Source organism: Felis catus, chromosome D1 (genome assembly GCF_018350175.1).
Source record: "Felis catus isolate Fca126 chromosome D1, F.catus_Fca126_mat1.0, whole genome shotgun sequence".
NCBI classification, from domain to species: domain Eukaryota; kingdom Metazoa; phylum Chordata; class Mammalia; order Carnivora; family Felidae; genus Felis; species Felis catus.
The window spans coordinates 67768383-67786536 of NC_058377.1; the positions used below are offsets into that span (position 1 = coordinate 67768383).

General features: G+C 46.5%; 1 protein-coding gene and 1 long non-coding RNA gene across 8 annotated transcripts in view; one reads left to right on the forward strand and one right to left on the reverse strand.

Moving 5' to 3' along the window:
* GALNT18 (polypeptide N-acetylgalactosaminyltransferase 18) overlaps positions 1-18154 on the reverse strand; it is a 410401-nt gene that overhangs the window by 60389 nt on the left and 331858 nt on the right. For 6 of the 7 annotated variants that reach the window (XM_045038963.1, XM_003993000.5, XM_045038962.1 and 3 more), the window contains one exon: positions 981-1166. The exons of the other annotated variant lie outside the window; for it this stretch is intronic. In XM_045038963.1, coding sequence (XP_044894898.1) covers positions 981-1166 — 186 coding nt within the window. The remainder of the gene's footprint in view (positions 1-980; positions 1167-18154) is intronic. 7 annotated transcript variants of the gene reach the window in all.
* On the forward strand, positions 1163-16857 carry LOC123380514. The gene is made up of 2 exons (XR_006586379.1): positions 1163-13736; positions 14115-16857. It is a non-coding gene; the product is annotated as an uncharacterized LOC123380514 (long non-coding RNA).

Consider the following 18154-nt stretch of genomic DNA (forward strand, 5'->3'; position numbering starts at 1 on the left):
AGCTCCTGCCCATGGTCTAGGTAACCTTCAATCACTCCGCCAGAGCAACATTAGCTGGGTGGAGAGATCAGGGAACAGGACCTTCACATGGAAATGTTAGGCAAAAATCAACCATTTCTCTATTAGGAAGAGAGAACTGAAGATTTTTAAAGGATTCCCAAGGGGAAAGAAGGAGGTCATGCAGTCAATGGCTATCTCACATAGTGCAACATAACCAATGATCTCTAGGCAGACAGGCTGGTAAGCAGGTTGGGATCCCGTGGCTGGCATCTGTTGGGGTTCTCCCAACTCAGTGGTCCAAGGTCATTTCCATGTGACACATGACAAGGCAGAACCCATGTACTAGAGAAACATTGCTTTTTCTCTGGCATTTCTTAAATGTAGGTGATAAGAGGGATAGAGGACAGTGGCAGGCAATGATGAGATTCTGTGATGATTAGAAACCATCCAGAACAGTTCCCTTCTCCTCCTGAGGGTCCTGTGAGAGTGTATCCCCTCTTCATGCATGTGGTTCCAGAAATCCCAAAGGCATATGGACATTCCTATTGCTCTGGTCACAGGTTCGATGGAGAAACCTAAATACAGTCTACAGGGAGATTAAAGGGCACTTTGGTGAATTTTGGTAATTGCTGGTATATTTGTATAGCAGAGAGGCTGAGGACCTAGACATGAGGTAAAGTTGGAGCCACCCGGTCCGATGTTCTCATTTAAAATGAGGATAACTGAGGTCAGGAGAGAAGAAGTCTTTCTTTAAGCATGCTAACCAGGGACAGGGGTGGGGATAAGACATGGCTTAGTGCCTCACAGTCCGCCTCTTTTCTCCCACATGTAGTATCTTTTGGGGTTGAGAGTCTATTCTACCATGGATAATAAGACTCTGCCTGATCTATAGGAAAAGGGGTTAGTCCCATATTTTTTGTGTTTTAATGTTTTTTCCGACCAACCCTCCCCAAAACCCCATCCCCACAGGAGCTTCCTACCTCTTGGGGTATGTTCCATGCCATGTAGACATGGCTTTTAAATTCATCCATCCAGACTTCAGCCACCCTGAGGGCATTCCTGCGGACATGGGCTGTGAGGTCCTCGGTGTAGGGCTTGTGGGCTCGCTCAATGTGGGCAATCCGAGAACAAGGCAGGACTTCCACGCTCCCGCCACACTGCCACACCTGTAGAAGACACAGAGTCACTCACCAGTGTCCAGACCTGACTCTGAGCCACTAAAGTAGGCCTTAGGTGACCATTCAATCTGAGCATGAACAACTCCAGCTCTCTTCATCTTGTCTCTCCAGACTACTGTCTACAGAGGGGGTGAGCTCTACCTTATTTCTACTCCTATAGCAGGAAGGTTATTGAGTCATTATTTTGTGTCTTGTTTCTTGTTGCTGTGGATTTACCAGCAAAGAATGCACCTTCTTTTTCCATCCCTTCCATTCCTGCAAAGAAGAGACTAGACATTGTGTGACCAATGATCTGGGTTCTCCTAGCCCCTGACAGAGAAGTTAACAAAAATCTTCATAATGGTGTCTGCAGCAATGCTTGACCTAGAGGAACCAGTAGAGACTCCCAGCAGAGGTATCATCCTAAAATGGACCACACGGGCCGGACAGAGATTAGTGATCACCAGAGGGAGTGAGCCTGTTGCCCTTCTCCTGGTCCGTCTTTTCCTGGGCCCTGAGTTCTAATAGAACCCAAGAGAGAGGGAGATACAAAGAAGGCAATCATGTGAAACTTCTCGCTGACCTCAGTGACTAGGAGCTTGAATCAGATGCAATTTGACTTCAAAAAATAAAGAAAAATGATCTTCTCTTCTGAGTGCCGAAGGACAGTGTCTTGGAGGTCTTGCCACAAATGTTGCAGCCACTCTGAACTTCCAATGTTCTGGAACGTGCACATCTTTTTGTCATTGTAGAATGCTACTCCTTCTCCAGCTGAAGAAATGTAATCTCTCAAGATCCTGACCATATGACTTCTCTGTTGTAGAGTCTTTGCTCAATTTTGGGGGCAGAGCCAATTTCTCCCTCTGGTCCCCAAGCTCTTGATATCGCAACTTCCTGCTTACCTGTCAGCCTCCTTCCCTCACTTCGTGTTCCTAGATGGAAAGAACTCCTGTCTCCTTCATTTCTCAACCCTAGCACTAACACAGGCCTGGTACATACAGGTACTTAGTAAGTACTTGTTGAATCAATATATGGGTGATGATACTTAATCACTCAATCACTGTATGATTGATGCTTAATAAATGTGGGATGAATCCGAAATACCTGGCCAGAGCTGATGAATGAGGCTTCTGAGGGAAAATAATCATTATTTCTTGGTGGATAGCAGTGATCACCTGTCAGATACTGTCAACCAGATAATTTGGTAAATAATATTCACACTTATAACCTGTATCCATCAAGGATAGGTCTGCATCTAAGATAAGGTCAACTTTGTTTTTCCTTTTCTTTTTTTTTTTTTTTTTTTGAGTATAGTGAGCATACAGCGTTGTATTAGGTTCAGGTGTACAATACAATGATTGGAAAATTCTATACATTTCTCATTGTTCATCAAGATAAGTGTTCTATAAGGTCAGCTTTGGATTTCACTAAGTTACTCTGTGTGTGTGTCAGGAAGAGAATGCCTTCTGTTCCACCCGTCTGTTTCACAACAGTTGGTCCCTACAGACTGTCAGAGTTGGAAGGCAACTGATCGCCTTTTCACTCTCTGAACTTGTCTTGCCTTCAGTATATAATTTATGGCCAGTGGAAAAGACACAAGCGTTCGCACTGAGGGTCCACCATGTACCAGCCACTGGAGTGTGTATGTGGGTAGGTAGTATAGTGTGGTGGTTATGAGCAGAGGGTTTGGAACCAGACTGCTTGGGTTCAAATCCTGGCTCTGTTTCATGCTAGCTGCGTGACCTTGGGTACATCACTCAATCTCATTGTGTTTCAGTTTCCTCCTCTCAAATGGGGATTAAAATAGTACCTCTTTCATGAGGTTCCCGAGGAGATTAAAGTGATTACATACAAAGTGCTTAGGAACATGCCTGGCACATAATCATGTCATCAGCTCAGCTCTTACTAAACAAATTATATTCAGCAGGATCTTTAGAATAACCCTGTGTTACAGTGGTTATTGTCTCCAATTCCAAATGGGGAAACCGAGACCAAAGGCTGTCCCTTGTCCAAGGCCACACGGCTGGTACTGAAGAGAAAAGGATCTGTCTGACCTCCACTGAAGCTTAGGCAAGAGAGGAAGCCATGGAAGGCCTCAGGCTGTGCGCCTTCATTTCCATGACCCGTACATTCTGGGGCTCGTGCTGATTTCGAATTCACTTTGCTGAGATTTGCAATGAAAGCCTATGAATACTGTGAACATGTTACTGACAACACAGAGAGTCAGGGTAATTATTCTTTTGCAACCGGAACGGAGGCTATTACTTGGCATATTTCAGCAACACAACACAGAACATGATTTGTAACAAAGCTCTTTTATTACAAGACCTGTTTCTCAAAGAGTCGCTTCACCATTTCGCTTTAGAGTGGGTGCCTCTGCTGTGGTTCTGATCACAAGGGTGGCAGCTGTACCTCCTATGCCCTCTAAGCGCACGGTAAGAGGAACGGTGTGAACTCACTGTTGGACTCTTGAATCCACTCCTGTTTTCCTTTTCTTTGACCACAGCCCTTGTCTAGACCACTGTCATGTCTCACTTGAACTCTGGAACAGCCTCCAAACAACCGATCTCCCTCCTGCCTTCCTCCTCCAGCCTCTTCGCCTCCCTGCGGCCAGAGTGATCCTTTTAAAGTGTAGGGTGGATCACATCCCCTGCACCACACATTTCCCAGCACGGCCCCTGAGGCCGTGAGGCCTCCTGGGGCCCAGCCCTGCCCTGCCCTGCCTGTCCCTCCAGCCTAGTGCTGGCTCCCCCATATGCTCTATGCCACAGCCACGCTGACATGTTCTACATCTCCCAGCATGCATGTTTGTCCTCCCATCTCTGGATTTCTGCACATACAATTATATACCCCACCCCTGCCAAAGCTCTCCTTTAGACACGTGCTAAATGGTGCCTGGACAGATCATGGGTTTCCAGCAGAGTTGGAGTGGCTGGGCCAGTGGGAGGACATAGTGTTTGAAAGCACAGGTTTGGAGCCAGCGAGAACTAAATTCAAACATTTTGCCTCTGCCACCTGCTGCAATTCCACCTTGGGCAGGTCACTTCTCCCAAGCCTCAATTTCGCCCAGGAGAAGAGGGGGATGTGCAGATTCATCATGTTCAACCCTGGTGCTTCAGTCTGAGCACCGCATGGATGGCAGTCAAGGAGGTAGGGGCAGGAGATCTGGGCTCATTCTGTCCCCACTGCATGCCTGCTGATGGGTGACTGTGGGCCACTTAACCTCTCGTCTATGAAACACACATAATAGGTTGTTCCTACACAGGGCTGTGGGCTCAGGAAGCCCTGCAGTAAGCCCTCAACGTGCACACATTATTATTTTATAATAACCTTATCATCGCTGCTATTTGGCTCTTCCTGAACATCCACCTTCGGGGGAAAAAATGACTGCAGAGGACTCCCACGTCTGGCTAAAGCCCAACAGAGAAGAGATAGGCTGACTTCCAGAGTGCCTGGCCCAGTGCAGTAGGGTGAATCAGGCTCCTCCTTAGAGAGTAGGAGCACTTGTTAATCTAGAAGTCACTCCCACTCTCCTACCTTCTCTGCAAAGGAATTCATCTATACAGGGGGTGACAGCATCTGTCTTGAGTGCAGCCTGTGGGTTCCTAGCAGTCTCTGGGCATTGGAGCAGAAGATGTGGATTTGGCATGTTTACCCTGATGCTTCTGGACCCTGCCCAATGACCATGAAATACACAAGAGGAAGCCCATGATCTCTGATCCCCAGGTGGTAAGTGGCTCTGCTGACCAATGACTTGACACAGAGAGACTCTCAAAGGTCTGACCCACAGCTGATCTTGGAGACCCTCTCATGGAGGGTAGACAAAGGATAGGAAGGAAAATCACTGGCATTTGGACCTTCTGGAAAATGATATCATAAAACTTCCATGGAAGCTTGGTGTGGGGGAAGGCAGGGGTGAGGAAATGAGGAAGGGGAGCTGCATCTGGGACATGTCACAGCTGGTGTGAGGTAGAAAGACCCAAACCAGATAGAAACTACAGACAGGAATGATTGTGCCAGAGAAGCAGGGCCACTGGATGGATGGTAAAGGTGTGGGACACAGTGATGGCTTAGCCTTGCAAGTTCCATGGGGTGAGGGTGCCAAGAGGAGAGAGGGCAGGAGAGGTGGGTACCAAAGACATGGCTGAGAAGTGAAGGTCAAGGGTCAGTAACCAAGAAGGCAGATGAGGTCACAGGGCACAGGAAGCAACTACAAGATGGAGAGCTTGGTTTTTACATGGGGTGCATGTGACCCCAACTTGTTATCACAAGTGAGACACGTGCTCAGTCCCACAGCTTCTGGGGATACTTGACACATGTCGCCCTGGATGTAGGCTAGATCTTGTGGCTTCTGGATGGGCCCTGGGAAATATAGTTCTTGACCACACCAAGTTTCTTCCTGTCTCTGTGCCCTCGCACCTGCTACTCCATCTTTCTGGGATAAACCCTCCCCCCCCCCCACTGTTACCCAGCTCAAATATTACCTTCTTTGACCTGCCCATTAGATCCCCTCAGAATACTTACAGTGCCCCACCCTTTTTCTTGGGAACACTTATTCATAATACTTCCACTTATGTGTTTATTCAAGTCTGTCCCCTGCTCCCTGCTAGACTATAAGCTCCAGGAAGACAAGGATCATGTTGTATTCACCAGCACCAGGCATATGGTATACATTCAATAACATAAACTGTTATTTCAGTGAGTGATTCCAGCAATCTCCGAGTCCTGGGCTTTCACTAACTATGGAGAAGTGGTTTTAACTCGCTCAGCTGGATCCCCTAATAAAGGCCATAAACATAAAATGTGGCCAGATTTGACTGAACACAATGACTTCCTTCAGACCCAAGCAGTTTTTCAGCGACGCTCTGACATTTAAGTGCACACTGCTGTAACTGAAGAGAGTCACTTTGGCTGCAGAGCGTAAATGAACGTTGTAAAACCTGGCAAGGCATCAAATGAGTGTGGTGGAAAGCAGGCGGCTTCATCTTGTGGAACGACGAACTAGTGTGGAGAAAGCCCTCGGCCTGGCCAGTGTTTGCAAACACCCAGAGAGGAGATGCTGGGCTTGCCCTCAGGTGGGACCAAGAACCGGAAGTAGATGGTAAACAACAGTTAAGCAGCATGAAGTCTCACTCACCACCAACCCTTCCCAGAGAGCCCTAATCCTATTAGTGTTTCCAGAAAGATGGAGCATCCACCTGGGAACCATCTGGGAAGGCAGGTCTTGGGGCTGATGGAAGAGCCCCAAGGTTTCCATCCTGCCTCTGTTGCCCATTAGCCTTTGACCTGAACCTGTCTTTGGGTGTCAGTTGCCTTTTTATTGGGGATAATGATACCCTGGCAGGTTTAAAAGAGATGCTGTATGAAAAGTTGCCACTAGCAAAGACAGGCATGTAGTGGGTTCTTAGGGAAAGGTCAGGTTCCCTTTCCCCTTCCAGGCTGGGAGCTGCTGCTAAAAGGTCAGGGTCAAAGGATTTGAGTTTATGTTCTGTTTGTCACTTCTATAAACAAGGCTGTTTCCCTCCCAGGCCTCAAGTTTCTCCTAGCTGCCAAATGGAGGAACGGAACTCAGTGATGTGATAGATCCCTTCTACTTGCATTTTGTGAGTCTACGTTTTCTTGCCAGTACCTCAAATGATGCCCAGTATTTTGAGACATGACTGGCAGAGTCGTAAATCCGAAGTTGTAAAATAGAGAGACACTGGAGGGAGGCGACAGGATACAGCTTGACCATTTCTCCCACTCAGACTCATGATCACTCTGCAGTCTATGTCAAGGAGAGCAAACAATACTTCCATGATAAATGCATTTGCTTGTTAATGTCCTTCTGCAGCACCGTGTTGAGGATTCTGAGGCTCTGAATCCTTCTGAGAAGGATTCCCCGGGCTCAACGGAAAAGTGTGCCACAGTTTATTAGTGATGCTTCCTGGAGGCAAGGGATTGGGGGTGGTGGCATCTCCGCCTTGTACTCCACAGACCTAGACCACAGGACCCCAAATCCTGTCCAGCTTTTATCTCCACATGACTTTTAATGAGCTCTTTGCTCTTGGCAAAATGTTCCCCCTATTCCTTTAGCATAAAAAGCCTCCTTCCTGCTCTCCATCCATCCAAAGCCAGCCTGGCCCAGTTCCTCCAAACTCCTGAAACACATGATTTGTACCACTCCTGTGGTCCGTATCTCTTGGCTCATGTTGTTAATTATCTTTTTTATGTGTAACTGTTTCTCCTAACTTGGCTGTGAAATGCAGCGACCAGAGTAGAAAGCCAAACCAGGCAGGCTCGGGGAAGAAAGACAAGGAGGATGGAGGTTGAGGCTGAGGCCTGAGAATAGCTGGCAGAAGACGAGAAACTCATTTCCAGGGTGGTTGTAGGGTCAGAAATGCAGGCAAACCAAGACGCTGACCAGGGCTGTGCAGGGCCCCTATTCCTCAGGCGTCTTTCCATTCTGCACCCTGGGCACTTGGCTCACCTTGGCCCTAGGCCTGGTCCTGCATGGGAGTAAGAAGGGAAGAGGGGTCAAGTCTGGGCAAAGCTGAGACAAACGCCAGAAGCCACCAGCAAACTGAGGTCAAGGGCGTGAGGCAGAAGAGGAGCCAGGATGGGGACAATGTAAAACATGGAGCCAAACTCCCTCCAAAATGTACCTCATTCCCATACTTGCAACTTTTAGTCTCCAGAGAAAAGGCCATATTCCTTAACATGATTTGCAAGACCTCTGAGACCTGGTCCTTTCTGTTTGCTGCAGCTTCATGTTTCATGCTCTGCTCTCCTGTTACATCAACTTCTCTTAGTTCCTAGGATAGACCTAGGATTCCTAGTCTCGGATTCCTGCCCTGCACCCCATACCATTCCCTTTACTGGAATTTTCCTCCCCTCCCCCTGCCCGCAGCAATACATTTATTTGCCTAGTGATTCCTACCTACATTTCCTGGCTGTCCTAAATTTGCTTAAATACCTCTGCTACTCATTGCCGTATTACCTATACTTCCTCTTGCACAGCACTTACAATAACTGTGTGCAAATGTACAGTTTAAAGACACATAATATAAGGAAAATCTATTTACCTAGCACCCTGCTTACAAAACAGTACATTAGCAGTAACTCAGAAAACTCTGTGTGCTCTTCCTTCCTCCCAAAGGTAACCCATTATCCTGAATTTTGTTAATTTCCTTGCCATCAACCTAAACTATCTATATTTGGTTTTATCTGTTTTTGAATGCTACATAAATGAAAGCATATCGTCTGCATTCTGCAACCTGCTTCTTGCTTCATTTATTTTCATCACCATGGTGTTCCACTGTATAAATATACAGCAGTTTACTTATGCATTCTCTTGTTGGTCGACAGTCTGGTTGTTTCCAGTATAATGAGGAGCGCTCCTTGGAACATTCTTATGCACGTCTCTTGGTGCCCAAGAGCAGGCGCCTCTCCACGTATTTACACTGCGGTGGAATTTCTGAGGCACAGGTTATATACACATTCGACTTTCCCAGGAAGGTGAAAATCTTCCAGAGCGAGTACACCAAGCTCTGCTCCCACAGCGCAGATGAGCACTCCTGTTGCTTTGCAATCTCGCCACCATTTGGTTCTGTCCAACGTTTTAATTCTTGCCGATGGGTGTGGAATTCGCTCTCACTGGAGCTTCAGTTTGTAACTCCTTGACTTTCAGTGAGCTGGAGCTCTTCCTGTTTACAGATCTGCACTACCAGACTGTGAGAGAAGACCCAAGGCCACCTAGCTCTCATGAGGGAATCCCTTGGGCCTCCACGATAGGTGCTTGATAAATCGTTCCTGCATGAACGCAGGATCAAGAACCTGGCCTGACTTCTGAATTATCCCCAGTGCACTTTACTTGGTGCTCTTCCAGGATCACAAGGGTTGATATTGCATTATTTTAGAGTGTAAGAAAACATTTTTAAAGTCCATGCTTATTCTTCCACTGGACCCCATGGAAAAACACTCCCTGGGGATACAGTTTCCCCAAGCCCTCTTCTTGTCAAAACACTGCCACAGAGTCTTCTGGACAGAATTGATGCTTGGGGAAAAAAAAATGATGCTTTTTCTTGGAAGGTGTCCCTGAAGGGGTCTGATTTTGGGTCAACCCTAAGAAGCACTTGAAGCACTTTCCCTGTGTGAAAGGGAGTCTTCATAACTATCAGAAAGCAGCAGGAGGATCCATCTGGCAGAATTCCAAAAAGAGACCAGCTGGGCTGGAATGTCTGGAAGCTTTTCATGAAGAAAAAGTTAAAAGGCTGTTTTGCAGGGTCTTGAGATTTGCTGAGATAGCTGCTTCCCTACAGGAAACCCGGGGGCCGCAATGGCCCCAAGCTCAGCAAACTAACCCATCATACACAGGGGACTCTGCTTTTCCTCAGACGCCACTGCTCTGTTAAGATTGGGAGTTCACTTCCTCATGGGAAATTTCACGAGGATTGCTTTGCAAATTGAGATCAGAAGGCATCTTTTAATGGTTCCAACCAAGTAGAGTTTATTCATGGTTACTTCAGGTCTCCTTCTAGCTAACAGGCCTGGTTAATATTGCCCACACTCAAGCTAAGTTGGATTCATGACAAAATGGAAGGAGCCGGGCCTGAACATACGGAGGCTGGCAAAGCTGAGACCGGAGTAGGGTGGTCTTCAAGGGTGTGGTAGACTCATACTGCTCATTAATATGTCTGTGCTCCTTTACATCTCCCATCCTCCCTTGCTGTCAGGAGGGACCATGTGAATAGCTGTGCCCAATGAAATAAATAGTTGCCACTTCCTGGCCAAGGGCAGTAAGTATCTCATGTGGGAAGTCCATGAACACGTCTACCTCCCTCCCTCCCAATCTGCTGGATGTTTAAAGCAGGGTGACCCTGAGGTTCAAAGATGGGTAACCCCCCAAAGGAAGCTACCTGAGTCACCACGTAGAGAATGGCTGCCCAGGACAGCCTCCCACCTCTCAGGAGACCGATGTGAGCAGCAAACAAACTCGTCCTGGGTTAAGCCTCTGTGGTTTGGGGGCTACTGGTGCAGCTTTTGATCACCTCCCTGATGAATACAAGCTGCCAAAGAGGCAAAGTGACCAGAGAGGCTCGGCTTCTGCAATACCGATAATCAGGGGTTCCGTCTACTGAGTGGGACTTCGTAGCAGAAAGTCCCAGGCGTTGGGAGAGACTATTCAGAAGGCAACAACTTCCCAACTGCAGGTGATAAGGGCATTCCGAACATGACGCCACCAGAGGCCGAGGGTACAGACAGTAGGTCTAGTCCCAAGGAGTGGGAGAGGGAGCTAGCTACCACGGGCAGGCAGGGTGTCGGACCTTCGCATAACAGGCTGTAGGTGAGAGTCTGCTTCATGTTCAGAACAAGAACAGAGGTCAAAAAGCTAAGAAGCCAGCAGGGTGGAAAAGGAAAAGGTTGGGGTTTGGCGGTCACACACAGTCCAGAGTTCCTCAGACCGCTAGACAGCAGCCCTGTGGTGGCTCTGCTAATTCTGGAGCCAGCCAGGTGAGTCTGGGGCCGGAGCTGCACCCCAGCCTTGGTCAGGCAACACCGTCTTGACAGGGCTGACCCTTACAGCTTCCCAGGCATGGCAGACAAGCCAGGCTAATTCCAATCCAGGCATTTCTATAGAGCCCAAACTATAGAACCCCCCCAAGCTCTGAGAAAGAAGTATTGACTAAGTTCCAAATCAGGGTCCCATTGACACGTGTGCTGTCTACTCTAATCAAGTCTTTGTTTTGAGCTAAGATCTCTGGCCCCATTACCATCATGGATGCTTCCAGAGAATAATAATAAGCTTGAATGTCACGGGGACTCGGGGAGCAATTTTCTGAAATCCAAATAAAACTCTTCTCATTGCTAGTCTGAGAGTCATTTTTATCAGATAACTTGGCCCATCCATTTACTCCAGAGTGCTCAGTGCCCTCTCTGGTGCGTTAAGTCCCTTTGAATTGCTGTGAGCATCTTCTCCTTGTGGACATATTCAGAAAATCCCACTCTATCCAGCTGCTATTCAAAGCTGAGCCCCTGGACTATGTTTAATTTATACTTTGCTATATGAAGATGAGCCACTTACTCATTTAAAGTGTTTCCTTTTTTATGTCTTTAATCAGTGGCTGTTTCTTTCCTCTCTGAGAAGCTTAATCTAATCAGAAACAAATCCTACACATATGAATGGCTCATTAACATGTCCCAATCAAATTCAAATTGACTGTCCATATCAGATGCCCCCTCAAAAGGGTGACACTGGCCCAAAGGACGACTCTTTGGACTAGTGTCTGAAGAATATAGCCCATGGTAAGTTAGGGGGGGTCCTTTCTGAAATGCAGGGCAACCAGGAACCACTGGAAGAAAGGATACACTGTGTCATCACTACCTCCCTATCCCCAGCATATTGGTGGGCATATGACTCAGTGACATATGAGATGGCATAGGTGGGAAAGTTTGGCAGACCCTGGGCACAGACCTTAGAGGAAGCTATGTGTCTGGCTCAAGCATCACCCTCACAGTTGGCTCAGTGGGACCCTTGAGGAATACTATTCAGATAATAAAAAGGAATCTGAGATGCTGAACATTCTCTTACTCAGAAATGGTATTTGTTCTAAGCAACCTTCCTCTTGCTCCATTGGAATTCAGATTTAAAAAGCTGGTGTGCTGGGTCTTTGCTTAAAGAGATTTGCCCTTTTCATGCGAGTCAAAATGAATTGTCAGCTTGGGCATCATCTCTGAAAGGTACCTATGGCAAACTCACATTAAAAATGGGATTTACAAAGGAGATCGGCATTGCAGTATAGAACTGAAGGAGCCCATCATTTCCCAGGCGAGCAAAGTGAGGCTCAAGGTCACGTGATAACTTAGAAGCAGATTAGGAAATGTACCCAAGACCTAGGCCTTTTGAGAGACAGGAGGTCACTGTGGTTCAGAGGCCAGGCTCAGGGGTTAAACAGTGTTGGTGTCAAATCCCACACTTCTCATTTGCTGGACTGGCGACTTTAGGCAACTCATTTCACCTTCTAACATTCAATTTCCTTGTCTGTGAAATGGAGACAAAAATGACACACTGAAAAAACAGTTGTTGTGACAATCAAATGAGCTATGTCCCTCTGTGCTCGAGATTTATATATCCCGCTGCCTACATGTTACCTCCACTTGTGTATCTCTGAGGCGTCACAAGCTTGCCTTGTGCAAAACCAAGTTGTCGATTTCCTTCCCTGCCTCCCCGTCATCCCCTAGTCTTCCCCTCATCCAACTAATAGCCCAAGCCTAAAACCTACATCAATAATGACGTAATCCATCTGTAATCCCATCCTCTTTCTCCCCTCCACGACCAATAATACACCAGCAGTCAGTTCTACCTCCTAAGTATAGCTTAAGGTTAATCACACCTCTCAATCTGCAGAGTCAACAGCCTGGCCTAAGCCACTATTATCTTTGTGTAGACAACCCTATCAACAGCCTCCTAAAGTCTCTTTCCTTCAATCCTTGTTGCCCTGCAATCCTTCTACAACTATGAATCAGATCATGTCCCTTCTCTGCTTTAGTTCAATTCAACAATCATTTATTGACTACCCACTCTGTGCCAGGCACTGTTGTACGAGATGGGCATTTTGTCACTGAAAAATACATACAAAATCCCTGACTTTGTGGAACTTACATTCTGTGTTTTTTTGCCATAGCACTTGCTAGGGACAGAATTGTGTCCCGCTCCACCAAATTCATATCCTGAAGCCCTAACTCCCCCATGTGACTATATTGGAATAGAGCCTTTTAAGGAGGTGATTAAGTTAAATGAGGTCATAAGGGTGGAACCCTGATCAGACAGAACTGGTATCCTTATAAGAAGACAAAGAGACATTAGAACACTCTCTGTACCATGTAAGGACACAGTGAGAAGGTGGTCGTTTACAAGTCAGGAAGAGAAGTCTTACCAGAACCCGACCATGCAGGAGTCCTGATCTCAGACTCCTAGCTTCCAGAATAGCGAAAAAATAAATTTGCATTGTTGAAGCCACCTTGGTATTCTGCTATGGCAGCCCAAGTTGATTAATAGAATAGCACTTCCTGAAATTTGTAACTGTATATTTATTCTGTGTTCTCTTTTATCAGCTGTCTGTGCTATTATTATGCCATTAGCTCTAAGAGGGAAGGGGCTGTGCTTATTTTCAAACACTGTATGTCCAATGTCAAACATTGTAGGCCCAATGACACCTACAACAGCCACCTAGTGATGTGAAAGGAGAGAACTGCATTAAATGCACACATCAAAGTTATAAGTCGAGTGACCATATGTCCTGGTTTGCCCCTGATAATATTGGTTTTTACCTGTTGTTCCAGTGTAACTGCTGGTAGTACTTTCATTCTCAAAACTGTTCTGGTTGGGATAAATTGCAATTTACTTAGATATTTATTATTTATTTATATATGCTAAGTTCATAGGGCACGACTTGATTTCAGAAATGCTGAAATCCAAGAAAAGCAACTCTCTTGAAATCATGATTCATGTTTTCTCTCCCCTACTTCAGGATTTCTTTCCATCGCTACAATCCAGTGCAGAAAATTACACAAGTCACTGATGAGCAGCATCCGAAGCAGGTATAATGAATACAGTGGGGGCACAGCACATCCGCGGTTCCAGCACCTGCCGGGTCCTGCAGCAAGCAAGGACAGGGACCGGGGCCAGTCCCTTGAACTTTCCACAGCTAGACAGCACACACTTAGAGTCAGGATCTCTGGGAGTAAATGTTGTTTCCTGGGGTAGTTTACACCAGGGGTTAACTCTGTCTTCAGGACTGACTTTATGTTTGGGAAGTTTTGCTTGATAGCAAAACTTGTGTGTAAGGGTAATTTCTGTAAAGAGTCACTCACAAGCACTGGATACTTATCTGTATCCTGCCTGTTGCATCGCTTTACAAAGTAAAGAGCATTTGTAATGGGAGTAGATGTCTCTGAATTCCCCTTCTGCAATTGCAGATTTATGAAGATCAGGTCTCATCAAAAGAACACAACAGTGTCTGGAAGAGGAAGACAAAGAGGAGGGGGAGTGGGAGGAGGAGGAGGAGCCCCGGCTCACTTGCTATCTGTCATTCTGAGGGACGGAGTTTGGTCTCAGCTGATGGTCCCTTCCTGGAAAAGTCGAGCTACAATGTAATGGTGGCAGCAAGGCTACCTTCCAGGGTCTGATACAAAATTGCACAGAGACTGGGCTAAAACAAAAACAAAAACAAAAACAAAACACAGAAAAGAACAGGTGGGGGGTTGGGGGGGCAGGAACGAATGACTCTCCGGAGCTTTAACATACATTGCTGGCTCCCAGGGTTTTTTGTTTTTTTTTTCTCTTTTATTTTTCTTTCTCCCCCATACCAGGAAATTAAACACTGATACATTACTATTTATCTAATCCACAACCTATAATAAAATTTCATTAATTATCCCAATAACGGCCTTTATAGCTCTTTTCCTCCTTGGTCCCAACTTTTTAAGAAGGTAAAAATTTCCTTCAGTTTAAATCTCAAAACCCTTTATCAATTGCTACCTTTTCTATGCATCTTATGAATCTCACTCTTCTACGGCTCCCTCATTGAACGCGATTAAAAAAACGTAAGTGTGAAGTCCCTTCCAGAGTAAAATTGTCCGTGGGCGTTCTCCCTTTCTTGCTCCCCACCATTTCTAGCTAATTGCTTCATTATGTACTTTTTTAATTGCTTTGTTCTTTAGGGATTAATTTTGCACTTATCGTTACTAACCGTAAAACTTTTACAATGTACTGTTAAACTGCGTCTGTTCAGCGGCTGGTTTGTAATTGCAGAGTCACTCATGGCTGGTGTGCTAAAGATAACGTGCTATGGCAAAGACGCCTTCTTCTCTATATTTTCAGATGCCGTCTGGCCACTGGGCATGGCAGAGTCAGTGGTTCTGGGCTGCACGGTGTACTAAGCTTCCCTCATGTATGCACATTGCAAGCAAGGGAGACCCCAAATCCTGGGGTTTAGGCCTCATAGGCCCCAGGTTGCTCAGACCTCAAGGGCCCTGGACATTTCAGGCCCCATGGGTTCCAGGAGGCCACACCTGGTGGCACACATTCCAGCACAGCAGGGCTAGATATAGCCAACCACCTAGAAGGAAATGAAAATTTCAACCGCTCTCCTGAGGTCAAGTCCATACTGTCCCAGGGCGCTGGCGCTTGGCTTCTGCCTACGTGCAAACACTAGGTTACCCTCTCCCTCCATTCATGGTCACATAAAATCTCTAGCCTCCCTGCCTCTTACCAGTTTCCATACACTCCCTCCATAGCCCTTTGGAGTCTGTCTCCTATAGCCACCCTTGACTCCACCTGTCCCCTCAAAGGCCGCCTTCCAGCTGCATCCATATGCCCTTTCTCTGCTCACATTCTCTTAGTACAAGATGGGGGCTTAGAGGCATTGGCATCAGACAGAACCATGTTCAAATCCAAGCTCCACCACCCTTTCCCTGTGGGACCTAGGCAGGTGACTCAACCGCTCTAAGCTTCTGTGTTCTCTTCTGTAAAAGGAGGATAATAATTCTAGCCTCTCATGGTTCTCAGGAGGCGTAAATGACAGCACAAAATTCACTAGAATGGAGGTGCTATGGTGGTAAGGCCTAGGCTATCCTGCTCGTCTCTGTGTACCTAGCACTTAGCACAGCACAGTGTCTCGTATTAAATAAGTGTACGAAGCACAAATGAAGTGTTCAAAAGACAGCAGCTATTATCATTAGTATTCCTTTTAGCTTAGCTATGGCACTCCTGAAACACCGTCTTCCCCTGACATCTCTTATTTTCCACCAATCCAGCTTTTCTCTATCTGGCTGATTCCTCTCTGTAACTATGGGCACCACCCTGTCACCCACCCCCTACTCAATGCCCGTGGTCAATTCCAAAATCTCGTTTCAGTTCAGACTTCATCATCACTGGGCTCCTCCATCCTCTTGCCTTGAGTGGGCACACAGAGCGCACCTGAGCCCCATCTCCCCTCCAAGCCTTCTGTTTTACACAGTGCTGGCTTCCTGTTGAAGTCAGGATCCAGGCACTCCATTTTCCTGTACCCTACCACCAAGCACACAACACAAATGGCATAAGAAATGCTCACTGTATGAATGGATAGACGCATGAGTAACGCAAGCTTTTTGGTTGTTTCCTTTGTTATTTACAATATCAAACATGCCCCATTTTCCCCTTTAAACCAATTCTCTATCCGAAATGCCCCTTTCCTAGCAAATGGTACCCCCAAATCTCCCATCATCTTGGCTTCACGGCTCAATGCCATCTTTGTCAGACTTTTAATAACTCATTTATAAAGATCAGAAAAGGCTAGGTCTTGACCTCCAACTATCACTCAAACTATTATTAGCATCCAACACAGTGCTAAGGGAACATGTGGACAGTGCCTCAGCTAAAGCTTTGAGTCACTGGGAAAATTCCGTTAGGAAGTATAAAAGCCTGCAAAGTGGAAACCTGTGTTTGGTGTCTTTTGAAGTCCTTGGCCTCAGAAGACTGCACGGATGAATTCTTATTCCACTGACAACTGTCAGCCTCCTAAAGGCTTTACCCCGTGACAGTGGCTGAAGGACAATGCCAAAGCAGATTCCAATTCATGACAAAATGATATAAAACAGTGGCAGGGCTCACTGCCTCACCCCAAGTGCATGCGCGTGCACACGCGCGCGCGCACACACACACGTGCGCGTGGATGTGTGATTCCAAGTTCTCAGATTATTCTGAACTCTAGCTCCAGCTGGCTTAGATCAGCCATAATGTTTAGAAGTAACCAGAGAAAAATCCAATTTAAGGTGTTTCATTTTCTCGGTCTCCAGGGATGGGAGGTAAGAGAATCTATGCACAGCTTTTCTATGAGACGTTGCATCTGGCGGTTTCCTGAGACCTTCTCAGCTGAGCAGGGAATTCTGGTGCCCACACCCTTTCTCTTCCTTCTCAAGTCTCTCTGGCTGTGCTGGCAGATGAGGTGATTTACTTGAAACTGTGGGAGCCTGTGTTTTTTTAATATCCTCCTTGTGGCTGGGTGAGAACAGCCCTGATGTTAGCAGTGAGCTGAGATTACTGAGACCTCTGAGGCGTGGCCTCCGGGGAGAACCATATAGTCTGTCATATGCTTCAGCACAGTAGGCTTAGCAAGCACCCATTAGCCCACCCAGACCTCTGTCACTGGTAATTTTGGCGACGTCTGTAGCCCTTTAACCAAAGGTCTATTTTGTAAAAGTCTCAAATAATGGTGATGCCTGTTCTAGGCAGTTGCTAGAGACAGACCGTTCTTTGCTTTCTCTTCCTCCTCCGTGTCTCCGGCTTCCTGAACACAGATTTCTGACTTCCTGTCTGTTTTCTGGTTCCTCTCATTTGGCAGCTCCTCCATATACTCCTTTTCTGACTCTCCGGACTCTGGCTATTGGCTCAGTTCTTGTCTCTGTCACCCCTCCAGTTTAGAAGTCTGCTGTGACCTCCAGTAAAGACATTGTGTAGTACTTTCTGACCCAGGGCCCGTCACCCATCAGGGATTTGGGCTATGTCATCAAGCCCTAGAACAGTACTGTGGTCATTTTCGAAAGCAGTACCATTTTCCAAAGCTGGCCAAGTGCGGAAATTAAAATGTATGCCATGGCTGAATCCTGAAGGCAGAGGCGGATAAGCATCATGATACAATGAGAAGGTCTTGAAGCCACTCAGGCTAGTTCTAAGCTTGAGTGATTCGGGGAGATATTTTATCCTGTTACCTCCAGGTTCCCTAATTCACAGAATGGGCATAAGCATGCAGACCTCACGCGGCTCATACAAAAATTAATGAGATAATATATACAGAGTGATGAGCCAATCGCATATAATAAATGGAAGTTCTCATTATTAGTATTATCACCATCCTGCATATTGGTAGCAACTACTCCTACCAGCTGTGGAACATGGATCTGCTTTTGGAAATCATAACTTTCTCCTGTTGCCCAAGAGTTTATGTCACCAACCAAATCGTAGATGTTCCAGAACTAGA